The sequence below is a fragment of the Drosophila grimshawi genome, unplaced genomic scaffold, assembly GCF_018153295.1.
Source record: "Drosophila grimshawi isolate 15287-2541.00 unplaced genomic scaffold, ASM1815329v1 contig_311, whole genome shotgun sequence".
NCBI lineage: Eukaryota > Metazoa > Arthropoda > Insecta > Diptera > Drosophilidae > Drosophila > Drosophila grimshawi.
Window position 1 is genome coordinate 5,661,074 of NW_025063098.1, and position 21,312 is coordinate 5,682,385.

Genomic DNA, 21,312 nt, shown 5'->3' on the forward strand with positions numbered 1-21,312 from the left:
TGTAATGTAGCCCTGTCTGTGAACCGTATCAGCCCTGGCAACCAGAAAAAATAATCGCAATTGTTCCGAGCGCCCATTTGACTTGTGTTTAGAATTAAACATTGTCGGAATAACTGTAAGTTTAATTTCATAAAAATAATCAATTTGACGATTGCAGCACAGTACCGTTACGTTGTATATAACATAAAACACTTATTGCTACTTTGATTTGTTAGGCATGCAATTTGCCCTGTTCTGCTAAAGAAATTTACCGTTTTTTCGCTGACAGTGCAAAAACGTTGACCATTCAGAGCGAAGCTCCGTTTTCAAAATGTCCGAATTATCCTGGGACAGTGGGGAACCAGCAAAATACCCACAGTCCTCGTACAAGCAAAGCTTTAATTCCTACGAACGTGACGAATATTCACGTGGACGTCGAAGCGGCGATAATCGCGAAAACTACAGCAACAAGCGTCGCAATAATTATTATGATCACGATGCCAGCTCTGGGAAGAGTACAGCCCACGCCTTCATTGAGTCGCTTAAGATTCCAAGCCAAATGGTGGGGCGCATTATTGGTCGCGGGGGCTCGAATATAATACGCATTCAGAACGATTACTCCGTCCACATCAATGTTGATAAGGTCGAGCTGATTGTCACAGTCTCCGGCAACTTTGGAAAAAACGTTAGCGATGCTATCAACGAGCTGCGCAAGCAAGTCAACAGCGATGGCGGCGGCGGCCGAGAGAGATCATATGGCGGCGATGTTGGAGGAGGCTATAGTCGCTCTAGCGGAGACAATAATCGATATGGAGCAGCTAGTGATGGATCTGGCGTTTCCAGCTATGATTTTACACCGGCGCCACCGATGGAAATTCCAGAATGTGGCGATCTGACCGGCATTATCGATTGGGAGGCACTGAACAAAGCCTCGGTAAGTGCAAGGGGTATATTATAATTTTGTCGTGAAGTTTGTAGCAACCCCATAAAGATCAGTATCTTTAACCGAGTCGTTCCTCCTTTTTTTCTGCGTCTATGCAAACCAATTGCACATTGTTGAAGCTTTCTTTGTGAAACTTGGCTTGTAAACTTCCTTTTGCTCATTATATAATATAGCCTAAATTGGAACCATCCGTCGAGAGATGAGTGTTTTATGGACTTTTTTGTTTACCAAGATATATAAACCAAACTTGCCCAACAAGTCATCATCGCACTACTATATCATATAGCTTCCATAGGAAAAACAGGTCGAAAAATCAATTCCTGTATGAGAAACTTTTTTGTTTACCAAGGTATCTGAGCCAAACTCCAAAAATGTGTGCTAAAAATAATCGTCATTGGGCTACTAGATCGTATAGCTTTTATAGGCACAGTCGGTCGGTTTTTCCTAATTTATAGTCGAAAGATTGTCACCTATCTGCAGGGGTATTTAATCTTCGGCTTGCTTAAGATATTCATTAATTTTTGTTTTTATTTTGTTTTAGAATATTCTAAAATTAAAAGTTATTTCTGCACACAAAAAGTATTAAATTCGGCTAGCAATAATAATATATTTTGGGGAAGAATTGAAATATGAAATTTATTTAATTTAAGCAGCAACTTGTTTTTTGAGATTCTGGAATTATTTATTGAATCTATTGCCAGGAAAAAGCACAAGTCGAACGCTGGGCCAAATGCCCACCATTGACGAAGAACTTCTACAAGGAGTGGCCCGAGGTGGCCCAATTGTCGGATGCCGAAGTGGCACGCATTCGCAGCAATAACAACAACATCAGCGTTGCGCACGTGTTCGAGGCGAAGGAGGGAGAAACTTTGCCAGCAATTCCGAATCCCGTGTGGAGTTTCGAGCAGTGCTTTGACGAGTATCCCGATCTGCTAGCCGAAGTGCAGAAGCAGGGTTTCGCGAAGCCCTCGCCCATCCAGTCGCAGGCCTGGCCAATTCTGCTCAAGGGCCACGACATGATTGGCATTGCCCAGACAGGCACCGGTAAAACGCTCGCTTTCCTGCTGCCCGGCATGATTCACACCGAGTACCAAAGCACGCCACGCGGCACACGCGGTGGTGCCAATGTCTTAGTCCTGGCGCCCACTCGCGAACTGGCTCTCCAGATCGAAATGGAGGTGAAAAAGTATTCTTTTCGCAATATGAAAGCGTGAGTCGAATAATTCTAAATTATTCTATTTACATTTTTAATTAAATAATTATATCTACATTCTTTTGTTGCAGTGTTTGCGTCTATGGCGGCGGCAGTCGTCAAATGCAAATTTCCGATGTGGAACGCGGCGCAGAGATTATAATCTGTACGCCGGGTCGCCTAAATGATCTGGTGCAGGCGGGCGTTATCAATGTGTCGACAATTACGTATCTGGTGCTGGACGAGGCGGATCGTATGCTCGACATGGGCTTCGAGCCGCAGATACGCAAGGTTCTGCTCGACATTCGCCCGGACAGGCAGACAATAATGACGTCGGCCACCTGGCCGCCGGGTGTGCGTCGTCTTGCCCAGAGCTACATGAAGAATCCCATACAGGTGTGCGTGGGCTCTTTAGACTTGGCGGCCACCCACTCTGTGCAGCAGGTGATCGAACTGCTGGATGATGAAAGGGACAAGTTCGCAGCGCTCAGATCGTTTGTGAAGAACATGGCCAAATCGGACAAAATCATTGTATTCTGCGGCCGCAAGGCACGCGCCGATGATCTATCCAGTGATCTAACCCTGGACGGATTCGACACGCAATGCATTCACGGCAATCGTGAGCAGAGAGATCGGGAGCAGGCTATTGCCGATATTAAATCGGGCATAGTACGGATTCTGATTGCAACAGATGTGGCCTCACGTGGTCTGGACATTGAGGACATAACGTGAGTCCAACTTGATTGCATTGGTGTTATGGTTACCACCACCATCATTGATTGTAGTATCACTAATCATGCTGCCCCTTTGCATAGGCATGTTATCAACTATGACTTTCCGCGCAACATTGAGGAGTATGTACATCGTGTGGGTCGCACGGGCCGAGCTGGACGCCGGGGCACCTCTATTAGCTTCATTACACGCGAAGACTGGGCTATGGCCAAGGAGCTGATTACGATTTTAGAAGAGGCCGACCAGGAAGTGCCCGAGCAGCTGCGGCGCATGTCCGAGCGCTTTGCGGCCATGAAGGAACGTCGCGCTGCTGAAGGCGGCGGCAGTGGCGGAAGAGGACGTGGCTTTGGTGGTGGAGGCCACGGGGGTGGACGTCGTGATCGTTATTAAACTTTTTAACAAACTTTGTATTCTGCCATGAAGGACATAAACAATTTAGTTGTAATCCAAAAAGGACAACGCACTGAAGCGCTTGAATTTATAGTTTACGCAGAAGCTATCATGATATTGCTGATAGTTCAAAGGAGGATTTGGATAATTTTCAATATGAAATCCAAAATGTATTAATTTGATCGTTTAATTAAAACTTAATTAATTTGCAAGCCCTGCGTATTTTTGTAATAACTCCTGTTTGCGCTTTCGCAGCAGCGCCTCCTGCACATCCTGTTGCGTGGGCACCGGCACATGGGCAGTGAAACGTGGCGCCAGCAGTCCCAGTGGATCGTTTTCGGCGGCACGCATCTTGGCATCCTCTGCAGCCTCCCTTGCTGGCCCCGAGAGCGGATAGATTTCGTCGTCGTCCTCCTCGTCGTCAATGATGCGGCCATCGCGAGCCATTTTCTCGCGCCATTCTTGCACCGCCTTTTGCAGTGCGACGCGCTCGATCTTCTCCTCTAAAGGTATGAGGACTCCGTCCTCGTCATCGCGATAGCCATAGTAGGCAGCGTCTACATCTTTCATTAGTTCGGCGCGTGTTTTGCGCGGCGGCGGTGGTGGCTCCTGTTCGAAAAGTTCGCGCACGCCTGGCAAATCCTTGGCAGCCCCAAAGTATTTGTAGCCACGATTGCCGGGCACCTCGCGTCCTTCGGCATCGAACATTTTGGGGCCATAGCGGCGATAGTGTGGCCCGCCCAGCGACGATATCTGATTTTCCCAGTGCCGTTTCTCGCGGAGCAATTTGTTGATCTCATCGTTCAGGTCACGTATGCGGAATTCACCCAAACCGGCTGCAAAGATTGTTTCGTATATGAAGCGCATTACGTTGATGCCAGTTTTACTTACCGTTTTGAATTTGTGCTACTTTCTTGGATATTTCACGAATTATCTCCAGGCGAAACTTCTCGCATTTGGGCAGGTCGTGGCACTCGGAGGCGAGATAAGGCCGGCGTTCCTTTTCTCCGGATTCGACTTCTTTGGCGGCTCGCCAACGCGCCAAAGTTGTCCTTCGTGCAAAGAGAGGCAAACAATTAAGAATCGAATCGAATTATATCATTTATAAATCACACTTACATTGCCTTCTCCGCATTTCTTGCCTAAAAGTAATCATTTGTTGTATATTTCATTTACAGTTGATAAATTTAAACGTTTACTTACCATTTTTAGCTATTGTTTATTTTCCTGTTTGTGGTGGTTAACCGATAAGTTTGTCTCATGCTGCAAATTGCCATTCACAATGGTAAATACTAAGAATCATCTTATTTGTTCGATATTTGACATCGATAACTTTAATTCTGCTAAATAACAGCTGGTACTGGTTATTGCTCCGATTTCACGTGTGGAGCCAGCAGCTGTTAATTTAATTTGAAGTTTTTAATTCACCTGTCGCAAAATATTTTTACTATGAAAACATGGCTTGTTTCAATTTTGAAAGCAATTTAATTTTATCATTAGTTTTGCACAATAAATTGATTGATTTTGAATGCAACAAAAACATAACATGAACTTGTTAAAAGAACGAAATGAATGACAATCGTCTTGTCCGTTCAGTTCAATGAGTCGTTCAATTGAACTCGTTCCGATACAACTCGACTGCTGTTTCGCCTACGCCATTTATTTGCAAGGAAAAAATTAACAAAAAAAAACAGCATAAATAATGTTGGCGCTTATCAACAGAATCCTGGATTGGTTCAAGGGCATCTTCTGGAAAGAAGAAATGGAACTGACGCTAGTCGGACTGCAGTTCTCAGGCAAGACGACGTTCGTCAATGTTATTGCAGTGAGTATTTATTGCAAACAATGAAATGGTGTGGAAATGGGCGGTGACTGTTCCGAGCGGGGGAAGAGTTTGCCGCAGTCTATGACAATGCAATCGGGAGAGAAAAAAAGAAGAAACCTAAACTAAAGCAAATGACAAATGAATCGCCGTTTTTTTTCCATTTGCCATTGTTTTTGACGTCACGCAGTTATCGAAATTCAATTTTCTCTGTTCATTTTCAATGCGTTAATTGTTGGACGGCATGTTAACTTCTTTTAGCACTAATTTTTATTGACTTTCGTTAATCAATAAATTTCGGCCAAAAAAACACAAACGCATATTTGCATAAATGACGCCATTATCAGCAACAACATCAACAAATTTGTATATACACACACATACACACACAATGTGTGTGCTTGTCCATCTTGTATTCACTGATAAGTCGCGTTCCAGACTTCAAATCGGGATTCGAAGCTGCACCCATATTAAAAAAAAAATTAAGCTGTCCCAAATTTTGCCTGTAATTAAACAGAATGTTTATCTTGAAACCAACTGCCTCATATATATATATATATATGTAGATATATAGTATCAGGCGTAAAAATTAGCTGGTATTTTACGGCTTTGTTCAGCCCACATTAAAATATTGATTACCAGTTGATGTATTTATTTATTTTTTTATTATCAATTTCCCAAGGAAACCATTTTTTTTTTTAACAAAAGTGTTGATTCACTTTTCTACATAAATCACTATCGTACAGCAAAGAAACTGGTTTCCCCCAAATGTCAAATGATAATAAAATATAAATATAACAATTTTCCACCGATCTTACACGCTTTTGTGGGAACTGTTCTAAAAAGCAAATATATTAAATTATTAAGAAACTATTTTTCCTGGGCTTCGCATTGATCTCAGTTCTTAAACAAGCACATCTTAAGTATTCTGATTATCTTTTTCAATTTGCAGTCCGGCCAGTTCGCTGAGGATATGATACCCACAGTTGGTTTCAACATGCGCAAAATCACTAATGGCAATGTGACCATTAAGGTTTGGGACATTGGCGGCCAGCCTCGCTTCCGTTCCATGTGGGAGCGTTACTGCCGCGGCGTCAATGCAATTGTGTAAGCCATTCTCTCATTAAGGTCACTTTCAACTCTCTGCTCACATTGCACGTATTTTGATATTTCAGTTATATGGTGGATGCAGCCGATTTGGACAAACTGGAGGCGTCGCGGAATGAGTTGCACTCGCTGCTTGATAAACCGCAGCTGAATGGCATTCCAGTGCTCGTTTTGGGCAACAAACGTGATCTTCCCGGTGCGCTCGATGAGACCGGGCTCATTGAGCGAATGTGAGTTGGCTATATCATATATATATATATATATATATATGTATATATCTATGAAGTCATATCTTAATTACATCCTCTATCAATTTGCAGGAATCTGTCGAGCATACAGGATCGGGAAATCTGTTGTTATAGTATTTCGTGTAAGGAAAAGGACAACATTGACATAACGCTGCAATGGTTAATTCAACATTCGAAAAGCCAAAGTCGTTAGATTATAGCCGACTAACATTCACACACACACATAAGCAAGCACACACACACACACACACTCTACATACACAAATTTATGCAGTCGCATACACACTGAACAACTATCTTAACTTGCAGTAAAATAATTTGGAGTAGGCTGTTAATTAATGTATGAGAATAATTCAAAGAGCAACACTTTTGCAATGGCTCGATCTGTTTGTTGTATGAAATGTGTGTTTGTATGAAATGTCATATAGGTGCAGTCTATATAGAACTCTTGTGGGGGGATTGCTCCTCGCTACGACCAAAGCACTCGAATTTGTTGCAGTTCACAAAACAGAGAAATACTGATTAAGAATGCCAACTGGTTCTGTCTAAATTTATTGGTACGATATACAAATACACAAATAAACACACACAATCTTTTTAACTATACAAATACATTTACACAGCGATTAATTCGCATAGTATTTTGCAATATGTGCGTTCAGCTCATGCAGCCGTTGAATTTGGTGTCTCGTAATTGATTTGTTGCTTCGATGAACAATAGTTAGGCTTATGTTTAGTGTTTATTATTGGTGTGATTATAAAAATATTAATTTTTTATCATTTTATATAGAAATATACATACAAATAGAAATTATGATTTACATTTGTAATTAATATGCAAATATTTATTTATAAATTACATTTTTGCTTAGCGAAAATTTTACAAAAACACGTTTAAAACTATATCTATATATATTTGCATACATATATTTATATTACATAAATACGTGCAAACGAAATGAATTAATGGAATGTTTCAATGCTTAAGGGCCATTGCTAAAAGTATAATTATAAAACAATAACGAATTACAATTTAATACCATTGTAAGATACATGCATAAGCCGATTGTTCTGTTTCTGAATCAGTCAATTTTGTAAGCGTTGTTAATTCTTTTGCTTTACGAACAATATTCAAGCGCCGGCACGCTTCTTGTATAACTTCTTTTCCACACACAATTAAAACATACCTATGTACTATAATTTATATTGTAATAACCAAATCAATTTATAAACTACAATGTCTAACTGACAAAGGGGAAGCCCACAAGCGAGCAAAGCCTAAAAACTAATAAAGACTATTATGAAAACAAAACGACAGCTGAAAATGGATCTCATTAAAACAACGAAACCCCATTTTATTTTCGATAGCAAATATGTGTTTTCAAAAAGCCTAAAAGTATACAATTTATAACAGAAATCGTGAAGAGAAAGTCCTTATGGAGGAGCTCTGCTGTTAGATATTTATTTTCTTATATAGCATTTTCATTTTATCCCATAGGGGGGAGAAGAGAATTGCCGAGTATCTCTTTATGTATCTTTATACAAACTTCACGGATTATATATGACCTTTCCAGTGTATATATTTCATTTCAGTGAATAGCATGATGTAGAAGTTTCTATTTGCAGATGACTTGCCTGGCAAGTATTTTGTGTGAAGCGACAAGGCCCTTAATAAAAACCACTGCTCCTTTGCTCCTGCATTGTAATTGGTTCATGTTGTCGATACATAGCTTGGTTGATAATAATGCAATAATAACTTAAGAGTCAAGTGTATGTCTAGACCATAAGCAAATAGAGGACACAATAAACGAACACTTCATCAATCCAATTCTTTGTTTTTTGGTTCGAAGCTGATTGGGGAGGGCTGGGGAAAAGTGCCGACGAAATTTAATTATTCCTTTTAGGCTAGCATGTGCACACACCATTTTAGGTGTTTGTATTGGCTAAATTGCTTTGAAGTAATAAAATCGAGGTATAATTTTAGGGGCAATGAGGCCATGCCAAAATTGCTCTAATAATATTCTTTCAGATTTTTTGAATAAGATGATGCATTACAATCAAAAGAACCAACTCTACGTTGAAATTTGATGTGCCTTGGCCAGTTGAAAGCCTTGCTCAAAACAAATTGCTTAACACAGGAGTCGGCATGCTTCGCAAGAATAAGATATATACATATATGTATATATATCTAATGAGCAAGTTCTTGTTTTATTTAATTTTCTTCTCACATCACCTGTTGCAAAGAGTTTTATAATAAAATATAATGTATTTATATTTACAAAATGAGCTCTAATTCAGCTAAATCCTTTTCGAAGGGCATGGTGCCTTAGTATCACAGGGCCAACACAATCAAACTGCAGCCAAGGATTATTTTGTTATCTAAGAACCTTTTCACTTTTATAAATCGCTTAGTAATTGAGCTAAGACTTAAGTCGTTTATTGGTGTTTCTGTCTATAAATTTATTTAACCAAAAAATTGAGTGATTAATTGAACTTAGGATAAGATATTTCTCCATACTGTAGCCAAAACTTTGAAAGTTTCTAAATAATTTACTCAAAATAACATTAAGCATGTCAAAGAGCTTATCAGTTAAGTACTTGGTAATCTGTTTAACAAATATAAATATAATAATGCCATTAAAATTAATATTTACCTTAAATGATGATTATCGTATTGAAAATTATTCTTCGTTTTTTTTTTGACTGGGCTAATAATGTTATTCACGGATTTGAATATTTTATGGTGTTTTCAGATGTTTCCCGTAATACATTATTTACTTGAGTCAGCTAAGAATGATAAATTCAGATGTAAAACAATTTACATTATTATGAAATAGGGTGAAACTTAACTTGAAACTGTATATTTTAGAAAGAGAATTTGAATTAATACGTTTTTTTTTATTACCTGAGGTTTATTAATCTCAATTTAAATGCATTATACACACAATTTTCAGTGTGCAGGTAAATACCTATATTGATTTTGTGGTGATAAGAACATGCACAATGCTGTCAAACCCATGAATCACGGACAAGTGACAACGTACTTGTTAGCCTGGGGCCTAGGCCAAAAGGGACTGATCAGCTATTCGGCACGTATATCAGAAATAATTTATAGTCGCATTTGAGGCGCTGCACAAGACTGGTAGTTGGCCACCCAGAGCATCGGAGCAGACAACAATTGATCGATGCCTCAAATGCGAACGAATATGAACGCATAAATACTGCTAACTGGCGGCCGGCCTCGCCGTCCAAACCAGAGCCCTTTGTGCAGCAGGCTAATTAGGAATTCTGTTCGCAGTGCAAGTCAGTGGCAGCGTTCCAGGAAAACGTGTCAAGTGCTTGGCCCCGACTCTGCATTGACTCTAACTCCGAGTCTGGCTCTGACCAGCACGAGCCGTGTGACTCATGAGCGAATATTCTCATGCCTGGCATTGGTTTCCTGCTTCCTTTGGGCCCGGACTGCGTGCACAGCGCAACAAGTTCGCTGCCTAAGTCTTTTGTCCGCGCCTAATAATTCAAATTGAGTTAATTACACTTTTAAATGCTGGAAATTAACATTGCGCCGATAAGCATCTGGGCTTGCGATGCCACAAGCCACAAGCCACAAACCACTAGCCATAACAAAGCTGGCCATAACTTGAGCAAATCCGACGAAACGACGTGCTCGTGCTTGAACTCGCGACAAGCTCATAAATTTTCATAAACATAACAAAAACATAACACAACTGAAACATTACGCAAAAAGCTAACAAACAAACTAAATTTCAATTATGTTTTGTCTGACTACTACTACAACGCAGTTGTAAATAAAAATAAAACAAAAATTGTTTTCTGGTTAATTTGTTGTTGCTTTTTCTTAGCAACTTGTGCTGATTATATAATGACATTAAAAACATGCCCAAAAAAAACTTGGCAAACAACATTTAAATATTTGCAGGCCAACCGATAAACACAACGGGAACGAGATGATTTGTATGCCATCGACATCGCCTTTAGCCGCCAGGCACCAAACAGCCAGCCAGTCAACCAGCCAACCAGCCGCGTGACTCCTTTGATGAAAAGCCGTCAAAAGCAAAAAGATGGGGCGGGGTGTTGACCATAAATATGCGCAGACATAAACGCGATATATAATATATTAATTAGCCAATGTCTATTGGATTTCATATGCCTGTCAGCGAATGAAGCGTTCTCCATGATAACAATATGCAATAGAATTTAGATAATCGCCAATGGAAGCTAGATCGATTTTATCTATCTAAAAATCAGAATTAAAATTCGCAAAATTTATAGATCATTTAATTTGTATAGATTAAAAACGAACTCAGCCAATTTCTAAAATCCACTCGTTTATGTAAATAAACTTGCGACATTAAGACTTTTTAAAGAATAGTATTTGTTTAGTATTTGTTTCAGAAAATCAAAAATATATATTACTTTAAAATGATTGAGGGCAAGTCATTTTAATGTTTACACGATATTTGCGTATACTTTCCGATTATGAAAACGGTTAAGATTCACAGGTTGAATGAGAGTTGAAGTTGATGATCGCTGTAGGGCAACTTGAAATTATGCTTAAATATATTTTAATTGAAGGCACAGTGTCCCACAATGCAAAAGGCCCACCAAAAGTGTGTCTGCCCAACATGCTGTGCCACCTGAAAAGTTCCTGGAATTGCAGCACTCAAAACAAAAACCCAAAAGCAAAACTCTGCCTGAAACAATAAGCCAAACATCAACTGCAGCAGCAGCAGCAGCAGGCATAAAGTTCAAACCTTAACAAGATGAACAAAAGCCTGGAGCCTGGCTTGGACTCCGACTATGACTCTGAGGCTGTATCTACCTCCGTGCCAGTGCCGCAGTTGGAGTCGCGTACTTGGCAGACTCGTGGGCAACAATTTTCATGTTTTATTTTATTTATTTTTTTTCGTTTTTTTTTTTTGCTGAAAGTTTGCTGTCAGTAGCAAATATCGCTACAACAACAATAAGGAAAACAACCAACTGACAACGACGAGTTGGACTTGGCCTGACAACAAGGCAAATGCAAATAAGTTTGTCTCTCTTTGGGATTTTCTGCTGAATTGAACAAAGTTGCCATTCTTCCCTTCTCGTCGGGTGGAGTCCACCCGCCTATTTGGCTTCTTTACCACCTTCAGCTTCCAGAGGGTCTCTCCCTCTCTCTCTCTCTCTCTCTCTCTCGCGCGCTCGTTATGTGTTCCAATCGGAGTTCGTCTGCCTGGTGATTTATCGGCATTTATCGCCTGCGCCATTTACCTTTGGCTTTGCTTTATTGCAGCCAGCTGCAGGACTAGGCCATAGGTGAACCATAATTCACGCAGCAAACCAAACCAAACAACAGCAACAACAAAAACAACAACAACAACAGCAGCTCAATCCGAATCGCAATCCCCATTCCAATCGCTGACTTGGCTGCACTAATAAAGTTCTCAGGTGTGAAGATGCTGCTGCAAGTTGTTCAGCTCTCTCTCTTTCTCTCTGTCTCTCTTTCTCTCTTGCTGGCAACGCTCGCTTTAATTGATGACAACATCTTGGAATTTTTGTTGGTATTTTTTCGCTCAAGTCTTGTCTTGTCGCCTTACTTCACACTCGCATTCCCAAGCGGTGGCTGCTAGCCAAGGGCAACCAGCTGGACTTGGAGCTGTAGTTGGACTTGGAGCTGGGGCCCAATGAAATCTCTGGCTGTGTGCGCTAAAATCTGTTAAATAATGAAACATTTGCACGATACTGGAATCGTATCGCGAGCTCGGAGAGAAACAGAGAGCCTGGCCCATAGCCAATCCTCGCAATCCTCGCAATCCTCGCAAATCCGCCAGTTGGCTTTGCTGGTGCAACATATCGTACAAGATTTCCGGGAATTGAAAACTGCTAAAAATCGTGTTTGATTTTATACTTTTTGCTGTGTGTCTTTTTGTTGTTGCTGTTGTTGTTTGCTGTGTGTGTTTCTTTTGGGTCCCTCGTCCACTGTTTGCTGCATGCAACAGTAGAAGCTTGTCGAGTGGTAACTGTGGCAGTGATACCTGTAGCATCTACGATATGCGTCGGGGTTCAACATGCAATCGCAACAAACGAAAGCAGCTTGTTAACTAATTAAAACCGAAATATATGCAAATCAATGGTCACTGATACGAGGAAACAGAGACCACAGCCAACAAACAACAACAAAAGCACCACAACAACAACAACAACAACAACAACAAGAGCATCACATAGTAGCTCATGGCCTTCGCTACCGTTTGCTGTCTCTTGCTACATGGCAATTAAGAGAGTTGGATCGAGTGGATTGAATTGGATTGGATCGGCTGCCATAATGCGACAAAACTAAATAGCACAAAGCGCATTGTGCAAAAATTAATTGCAACATTTTGGTGGTCCACCCAATCGCAAATGACGAGTAGCTGGAGCTGGAGCCCACCGCAGTCCGACTCAATGCAATCAATTCAAATGGATTTCACTCGAAGCATCGCGCTGCCGATTTACGACAATGCCTCCAAGAGCAGCTACTGCTCTGAGTATTTTTTTGCATTTTTATTGGGTTCATTGTTGAGAGTATGGAGGCATCCCCTCAGGGCAGCAGGGCCCCACTGGCGAGGGCGGCTGACCGTCGAACGTCTTTTGCAGCCAAGGTGCGGGACATATGTAAAACAAGCCATGAACAACCGCAGACGCAGACGCAGACCCAGAGCCAAGCCAAGCCAAAAGCAGGCAGTCAGGCAAAAAGGATTCGGAAGTGAAATTTATTTTGCATATCGCCGCTTGACAATGCCCCCAGTCGCATTGTCTCTCTATCTCTCTCTCTCTCTCGCTCTCGAGTCCGCTGCCAAGGCTGGGGGCAACAGCAAGTGCTCGTGCTCCTGGGAAACTTTTGCGCGTCGCATTTATCAAGGGGCAGTCAATTTGGCCACAGAACTACGGATTCGATTGTCACTGGGAAATTATCCAATTTTGTGCTTTCGCATTCAATTGCCCGCTGTCAATTTACAAGGCAGATTCGCAACAGCCGACGAGTAGCTGTCATCGTGATGAATGCAATGGCCAGCCAAACTGTGACCGACTGTGTGGTCGTTTGCTTAGGGGTTGTGCGGCAAGCCGGGTGGGGGAGGTGTACATTGGGTTAGCTGCATGCCAGGCCTGCGTAGGGTAATAAAAATCATAATCGCCATCGGCTGATCAGGCGCGATCCCTTAGTCGAAACCCTAAATCGAAGTCTTACCCTTACAACGTTTACCCGACAATTGCTTCCGGAGATGTGTGCCAAGTCAAGCCATAAATGCCGCTGTTATTCATAACCTTCAATGAGGTATTGCAGGTTCGTCGTTAAGTGTGTAACGCATTGCCGAAGACTGGCTGTCAGTCGATCTTTGTGTAACTATGAAAACTAGTCTATAATCGGACAAATATACATTTGTATGAAAGTTGGTTTATTTTGAAGAATGTGCCGAACAACTTTATATGTAGACTACATCGAATTAATATATCATGTTTATCAAACGCACTGAATTCAATCAAGTTCTTGTGTGAACAACTTTTCTGATTTTAACGAGATAACTCAACCAAGTATATGTATACCATTTAATCTACTAGTTTTGGGAAAAGTGGAATCAATATGGGTTCACTATGTGTTATGGCTGCCATAGAAAGAATCCGTCAGTTTTAAATAATATTTATTAAATGTAAATGTGAGCACTGAGATTCGCTTCTGGAAGGGTATGTCAAGTACGGCGTGATAAACATAGCGGTTCTTTTATGTTTTTTTTTTTTTGTGGTTTGTATTTTTATTAATTGCATCAAGATCAACTGCAGCAGCGAATGCCGCCAGCGCCAAACTTGTGAAAATATGATAAAACAAAATAAAAATTTCGCTAATGAGTATTTACCTTTTGGACAGCAGCAGCGGGTATTGTGGGTACGGGTATGGGGCGTATGCTTAATGCTAGATTAGTATCGCAAGCGAAAAAAAAAGAATACCAGTTTCATGTGCGCTGAACTTAACGGCTGATCGCTCATAAAATTAATCAAGCTGCTTTAGGCTACTTTAAACGCTGCAGCGTTACCAAGTTTGCAACATTTTACATTTCGTTTTTTTTTATTGGTATTTTTTTCATATATTTTTTTTGGATGGCTGTTATTATTTTCACATACTTTGGTGGGATTTCCTTTCCTTAACAAATTGCTTTTGTTATCGATGTTGCAGAGTTGCAGAGTTGAACGCACTCAACCCACCATGCCCATAACATATATTAGCTCCGGCTCACGTACACACGACCGGGCGGGCGGTCGAGCGATCGATCGACTTATCCCATTGCTCAGGTCCCTGACGACGCGACGTGCCATTTGTTACATTATAAAATATAATAAATTTGTTGTTGTTGTTGTTGCTGTTGCTGTTGTCAAATGCATTTGGCCATAAATATATGTATGTGTGTGTATATATGTATGTGTATGCTGGGGACGCCTGATGGACTAGCGATTGCATTCGCCAGCATTTGCATAAGTTCATCGGCGAAATGTCAATTTTAATTGAATTTCTATTGTACACGGCCAGGATCTTGACGAACATATTCGATTTATGTCTGTCTGTCTGCCGCTTAATGGTAATAAACATGTCAGCCGCAAACCAAAGCAACTAATTTGAGCGCTAGTTCAATATGCTGGCTGCTTGTTACCTTTTTTTTTTTCTCTGCTTGCTGCTTGCTGGCTGCTGCTACGGCTGCTGCTGCTGCTGCTGCTGTTGGCCATCTGAGAAAACCTGCTTGGGCCACAGCAGATCTTGTCTTGGATGCTGCACTGTTGTTGATGCTGCACTGTACTGCAGAAGCTGACGTTGCTGCACCAATCCCAGGCGCTAGCTTAATGCCATAATTTATGCGCAGAACTCGCTTTAGCTTTGTGTTGGCTCCGCCTTTTGGCCAATCAGCGGCGACTTGGCTTCCAGCTTGTCTATTTGCCGACACCAACTGTGTTGGTATGAGTTTTTTTCTCTACACGAGAGATTGCGCGACTGTCTTCTTAATGGTGTGAAAAGATCTTTTAATACTCTTACATCAGTTCATATCATGTTTAAAGGTGCCAGGATATTTGTGGTTATGGAACACAAATCTATAAGTCAGGCAACCAATCTCAACACAATTAATTAGTTTCATTTTAAAGATTGCAACTTGCATGATTAATAAGAGATTGTTTAAAAAAAGATAAGCTGCAATTATTATTAAGACTATATTGCTTATAAAACAATATTTAAAATCCAATCAGCTGCATTATATATATATCTGTATGCTGTAAAATCCAATCAATTTGATGGTCTTTCACTACAATTAATGTATTGGAAATTTGGAGTTGGTCGTGATAGTTTTTCCTTTTGTTATTTTGTATTCAACTACTTTGCAGTTGTTGTTGGTGATACGCTGCGGAAACATGAATTACAAATTTCAGTTCCAATTGGGCTCGCAGGGAATTGCACCTGCTGCTGGCCAGTGTTGTTGGGCCTGCGGCTATTACACAAGCGTTGCTGATGAAGCAATAAAAATGCAGCGCGTGCCAAGTGGACGAGAAGCCGCCAAAAAAAAAGAAGGTGCAAGGTGCAAGATGCATTCATGCTGCAGTGCCACAAATGCCAGCACACAAATGTAATTAAATGCCACAGCCAATGAACCCAAACAACCACAACGACAAAAACTACACAACCAGCTTAGCAATATTGACTGTATCCAGATTTCGTCCTAAGCCCTATTCGAGCCAGAGCAGATTAATGCATTTCTCGTTTTGCGAGATGGAGGGGAGTGAAAGAGAGTGAATGAGATTCCCGAATTGTGATTCGCTTTGATTTGTATAGCGATTTAACGCCTGATTGGCTAATTGGCTCAGCGGCTTTCAAGTGGTTGCAATTGTTAAATTTGTTTTTTTTCTTTTTGGCTGCGTTTGTCAATTGCCAATTGATCTTTTCAGCAATTGATCCGCTTTTCGCATTTTGCATTTCGCACTGCGTGCGAAAATTACAAAAAAAATAAACTACATTTTAAAAACTCTTCGATTAATGCGCATACATAAATTTCAATGAGTTTCCAATGCGAAACGCGGCGGCTGTTTTATTTGCGATTGGCATCTAAATGTTGTATTAATTGTAAGCCATTATGCACCAAGTAGTCATAAGATATTTGCTTCCAGCTGTGCCTGCTGGCAACTGATAGCTGCTTGTTATTGCAAGGTGGGCGCATAAATCTGTTGACTTAATTGCAGCTTAGAGCTTAGCCAGGCTTGCAGCTGAATAGCGTTCAACGAAATTGATTTCAAATACAAAGTTTATGAGGCGCCGTAAAAAATCGCATCAAATCGAAATCAAATGCAGGCAAATCCAGTTTCTGAGCCACTGCACGTGTAAATAAATTGCGGGCAAAATCGGGCAGCAAAAAATTGTCAACCCTTTGACCGTTGTCCTTTTTATCGGAGCTGCCCAAAGAGCTGACCCCTGAAAGGGTTCGCTCCTCGCATAGCGCCATATTTGTAAACTAATCCCAGTCAATAAAACACAAATCCCGCACTGTCAAGAAAAAAAAGAAGCTCAGCTTTATTTACTTTTCAATTGCGTTACGGCGTTGTCTTGAGTGGGCGGGCGATGGAGTGGATGGGGGCGATGGCATTTCTGGCATATCTGCAAACTGTAGCTAAATAAATAAGAATTGTGCCAGTTGAGCTGTGCGACAACTACAGCGACAACGACGACGACGACGACGACGACGACGTCAAGTTTTATGTTTGTTTATCGCCAAACTGAAAGCTGGACACTCGCAGCTGGACAGCAGCCGGATAGCCGGACGTTGACTGGATGGTTGACTCTGGCCAAAGCAGAAAAGGACAAGCAAAGTTTGGTAAGACTCACCCACATGCTTAGTGCAAAGTGGGTTGCTTCACAATTTGCTTGCTTTGGTGGGATTTATGCGTTTGACTTTGGCTATTTATTTTGTTGAGCTATTTCATTGATTTGGCAATTTTCTGTGCATTCAGCCATGTAATTGAGTTGGCAATTTTATTTTATTTATTTTGCTTCTTTTTTTTTGGGGGGAAAGGGTACTCGTTTCTTTTTGTGGCACATCAAAAGTTGAAGTGCCTCTCAGCGCGGCAAGCAACTGTAGCTAGTTAGAGATAGCTATGACCGAGGCAGAAGATGCATATCGCGTGAGAGACAACGCATGCTGGCTAAGCAAAGTTTTTATGGCTCATAACTGCTCTAATTAAGGGCATTGTCAAGAACTCCTGACAATAGCAACTTCAGCTGCAATTGGCAGATTTCTGCGACTTGCATGTCGCATGTCGCCAGTGCTCAGTCGTCTATTTAATTGTCATGTTGTTACATTCAGAATGACAGCGTTTTGGCGGATGAAATGCGACTGTGGCACGTAAGACGATAATTATGCACTTGGCAACATTGTCTTTGTCATTCCAGCAACATGTTGTTCAAACGCTTGGCAACAACATGCTAAACTATAGCAACATTGAAGCTAGCTAAATATTGCGTACTGAGTATTGTAAATGAGTGTGGGCCCAATTCTGACACAAAGTGGAATAATTACATGTTCTGATGACAAGAGCTGCTAGTTTTTTTCACGCGCTCGCTGCTCGCATTATGAGGAGTGGACGGGGAGCAGTCGCCCGAAGGAATGCTGCACGAATGCACTGAAGGAATGACCAAAAAAAAAAAACACAACAAAAAAACAGAAAGAAAAAAAGAGAAAAGTTGGCAGCGACTGGCAATTGCATTTTTGGTTACATTTCGCTCACGTTTTTGGGCCGCAATTAAAAACGAACGAAAAATGAAAAAGACCTGGCCAGGAGAAACAGCCTACGAAGCGGAGGCGCAAAAGGCCGCGTTTAGCCAACTATGAAGATTTAGATAAGCGCCTCATTTTGCTAGCCCGCTGGCCGGGCCCTGGTCAGTGGCTGCATTTGGGTTCATTTTGTGTGTGTTTTTTTTTCTGTGGCCACGTTTTCCATTTCATTTCGTTGGTTGTGTACCCCTCTGCGTGTATTGGGCTTTGGGTAACTATTTGGCTAAATTGTCGCTCAGACCTTGAGTGTCCTACACTTGCATTTAAATTACACGAGACACATTCGTTTTTTTTTTCTGTTTTTTACGAGGGTGTAATATAAATGCGGTTGCAGCGCAAGTTGCCTCCAAATTTATTTGTCATAATGTAATTTTAAATGTTTGCCGCTTGCTTATGCTAATGACTTTTTGTGGCTGGTTGTCTTACATTTAAATTATACACAATATCATTTGTTGCCGAGTCAGAAAATAGGCCCAAAACAGCGCACATTTCGTACAAATTGTATGCCACCCAATCAAAACAAATCGGCACCCACCGCACAGACACGCAGGCGGCGATGTCGATGCTGGTGTTGGTGATCCACAGTGGGCCAGTCGTGGTTGTTGGCAATCATCGCCAGCTGTAATGATTGCGAACACAATCTTGCCATGTTGATCTGCTGCAGCCTGGCGGAGGCAACTCAAGACACAGTCCCATCGGCCGCGATGCGAGCGCACGCCGCAAAAACTTTTCCGCAGAATTTCCCTCAGTTTTCTATTGCCGCCGACGCGGCTGTTTGTGTGTGTATTATTGTGGTCATGACTTGGGCGACTGCATAGAATTTCAACAATAATCGCAGTGAGCGCGGCTAGGCTAACAAACCAGCAAACAAGGCGAAAACAACACAGAAACAACAGCAGCAACATTCACAATAACAGCAACAGCAAAAACAACAACAACAAAAGCAGCTGGTATCATCATAATCATAATGCGCATAAGCCGCGTGGCAAGGCTAAAAGGTGGGCTAAGGGGCGTGACGGGTAGGAGGCGGCATCGGGAATTCATTCCAACGAATTCGCAATTCTGCGAAATCAAATTGCACAAATATTTCTCTTATGCAATGCACCAGCGGGGAAAGTGAGAGGGGAGCGAGTTGAGGGCGCACTGTTGTTTCGATCCCCCAGTTGCCATTGCCAGATGTGGCCCCAACTAAGTAACTAAGTGAAGCTCCTCAACTCAGCAAAGAGTTGCAAGCCACAGTTGAGGTTGCCCCGCTGCCATTGTGGTGGCCATTGTTGGACATAGACACACAGACACCATAGATGGTCGCCAAGGCGCTTTTTTCACGTTTACACGTCGCCGGCAATTACGAAAAAGCCATCATATAATTTATTAAAATTGATAAAATTAAAAAATCATATCCGCCCCCGGGTGGACTCGAACCACCAACCTTTCGGTTAACAGCCGAACGCGCTAACCAATTGCGCCACGGAGGCAGTTAGTCACCCACCGGCAATATATGAAACATAATGCCCGTTACTAAGTTCCGTAAGACGGAACTATTTATATTATCTACAAATATTAATTACTTATACACTATATAGAATATCAGCAGTGATTTTTATTTCTCTACTCACTTTATTTTATCACCGCAACTGAGATGTTTTTTTTTTTAAATAATAACTAGAACACTTTGAATTAAACACTTATATAATTTAAAAAAGTAATAGAAATTAAGAAATATAATTAACAAAAAGATCGATCCTGCCAGGACTCGAACCTGGAATCTTCTGATCCGAAGTCAGACGCGTTATCCATTGCGCCACAGGACCGTTTGTAAGCTTACTCCTTATGGGCACACATGTAATTGTAAACAAATTTATTGTTCTACAAATAAACACATTTTTACATTATAATATATTTCTTGGGCCCTGCGTGTGTCCCAATAAATTTGCATATCATTATAATATTAGTATTGAACTAAAAGAATATTCCGGTTCCTGTGGACTATCCGCACATCTCGTCTATTTTTCCTTGTGATGCTCTTTATATTTTGGATTATTATAAAATTATGTCATTGAACATTATTATGCGATATAATTATTTAAGATTATATGTTTTAAAATACTTCAATTTGATTACTGAAATGATACTATTGAGAACAGTTCGTTAATTTATTATTGAATTATGTGTATGTAATCAGTTTGCTGAATCGTGTAAACTTTGTTAGCGTCTCGCAGTCTCCTGTGAACGTGATAAGCTCAAAATCAACTGCATCGTCATCATCTTCGTCGTCGCCACTGCTGCTGCTGCTGCTAAGCCAGAGAGCCCAATCGGCTTGGCCAAGTTAAGTCAAGTCGAGTCGTCGCTGCAATGGAATTACAGCAACTCTAATCTCTCGACAATTGTGGGCGCACACAGCGCGCAGGCGCAGCGAAATCATGCACAGAGGAAATGGAATCGCGCAATGCAACCGGGCGAGACTTGCCACAACTTGCAACTGGGACCCTGCCCTTGGGGTGGGCAAGTGTGGGAGAAGGGGTCGGAGATGGAGGAGGAGGATAACAGCTATAGCGACAGTGAGAAGACCCCAAGCAGTCTGCGAAACTTTGCTTAATGCTCGGTGTTTGTGACTCTGTTTTTGGCCATGTACACATAGCCTGATCCTGATCGTGTCTGGTCTTCTAACTTGGGAGAATTCCTCTAAATGGTTTTCGTATCATTTTTATTGCTCCTCTGTTGTGGGCAGCTCAAATGAATCATCCCAGCCAAGCTCCTCCCCGCTGTGGCGTCGAGTGCTGCACAGCATCCAGCAGCGATGTGTGAATTTTTTGACCTGGTCGCGAGACTTCAACTGGCTTCAGCTGCCACTCGCCCCGATCTGTGGCGAAAGGAGTGAAAATTTATTGAGCTGTGGGCGCGCATTATTCATGCACTGCACCAGTAAACGGCCAGCGACCAGATCCAACCAGCCAACCAGCCAACCAAAAGTAGGCGACACCGTCCGTTTGTTGCTTGGGGACTTTGGTCGCCGTCAGTTTGGGTTAACAGGTTAATGTTGTCCACCGGACTCAGAAGTTAAA

General features: G+C 41.5%; 3 protein-coding genes and 2 non-coding genes across 6 annotated transcripts; 2 read left to right on the top strand and 3 right to left on the bottom strand.

Moving 5' to 3' along the window:
* Positions 1-37: 37 nt before the first annotated feature.
* LOC6563313 (probable ATP-dependent RNA helicase DDX43) lies at positions 38-3,348 on the top strand. Of its 2 annotated transcripts, none has more exons than XM_001990239.3 (5): positions 38-115; positions 269-913; positions 1,624-2,132; positions 2,207-2,842; positions 2,930-3,348. In XM_001990239.3, exons 2-5 carry the CDS (start codon positions 311-313, stop codon positions 3,234-3,236), a joined length of 2,055 nt encoding a protein of 684 aa, XP_001990275.1. In that variant the 5' UTR covers positions 38-115; positions 269-310; the 3' UTR covers positions 3,237-3,348. The 2 variants fall into 2 exon arrangements, with proteins under 2 accessions (XP_001990275.1, XP_032593659.1); XM_032737768.2 differs by having other exon boundaries at positions 39-115; positions 216-913.
* A 61-nt stretch (positions 3,349-3,409) lies between these two features.
* On the bottom strand, positions 3,410-4,504 carry LOC6563312 (pre-mRNA-splicing factor ISY1 homolog). The gene is made up of 4 exons (XM_001990238.3): positions 4,440-4,504; positions 4,356-4,378; positions 4,128-4,288; positions 3,410-4,072 (listed from the first exon to the last, which is right to left on the bottom strand). The coding sequence occupies exons 1-4, from the start codon at positions 4,440-4,442 to the stop codon at positions 3,438-3,440; spliced, it is 822 nt and encodes a 273-aa protein (XP_001990274.1). The 5' UTR covers positions 4,443-4,504; the 3' UTR covers positions 3,410-3,437.
* Positions 4,505-4,830: 326 nt separating this feature from the next.
* LOC6563311 (ADP-ribosylation factor-like protein 8) lies at positions 4,831-7,000 on the top strand. The gene is made up of 4 exons (XM_001990237.3): positions 4,831-5,061; positions 6,011-6,165; positions 6,234-6,395; positions 6,486-7,000. The coding sequence occupies exons 1-4, from the start codon at positions 4,939-4,941 to the stop codon at positions 6,604-6,606; spliced, it is 561 nt and encodes a 186-aa protein (XP_001990273.1). The 5' UTR covers positions 4,831-4,938; the 3' UTR covers positions 6,607-7,000.
* Positions 7,001-19,651: 12,651 nt separating this feature from the next.
* Trnan-guu lies at positions 19,652-19,725 on the bottom strand. Its single transcript has one exon. It is a non-coding gene; the product is annotated as a tRNA-Asn (tRNA).
* A 263-nt stretch (positions 19,726-19,988) lies between these two features.
* Trnar-ucg lies at positions 19,989-20,061 on the bottom strand. Its single transcript has one exon. It is a non-coding gene; the product is annotated as a tRNA-Arg (tRNA).
* Positions 20,062-21,312: the final 1,251 nt, after the last annotated feature.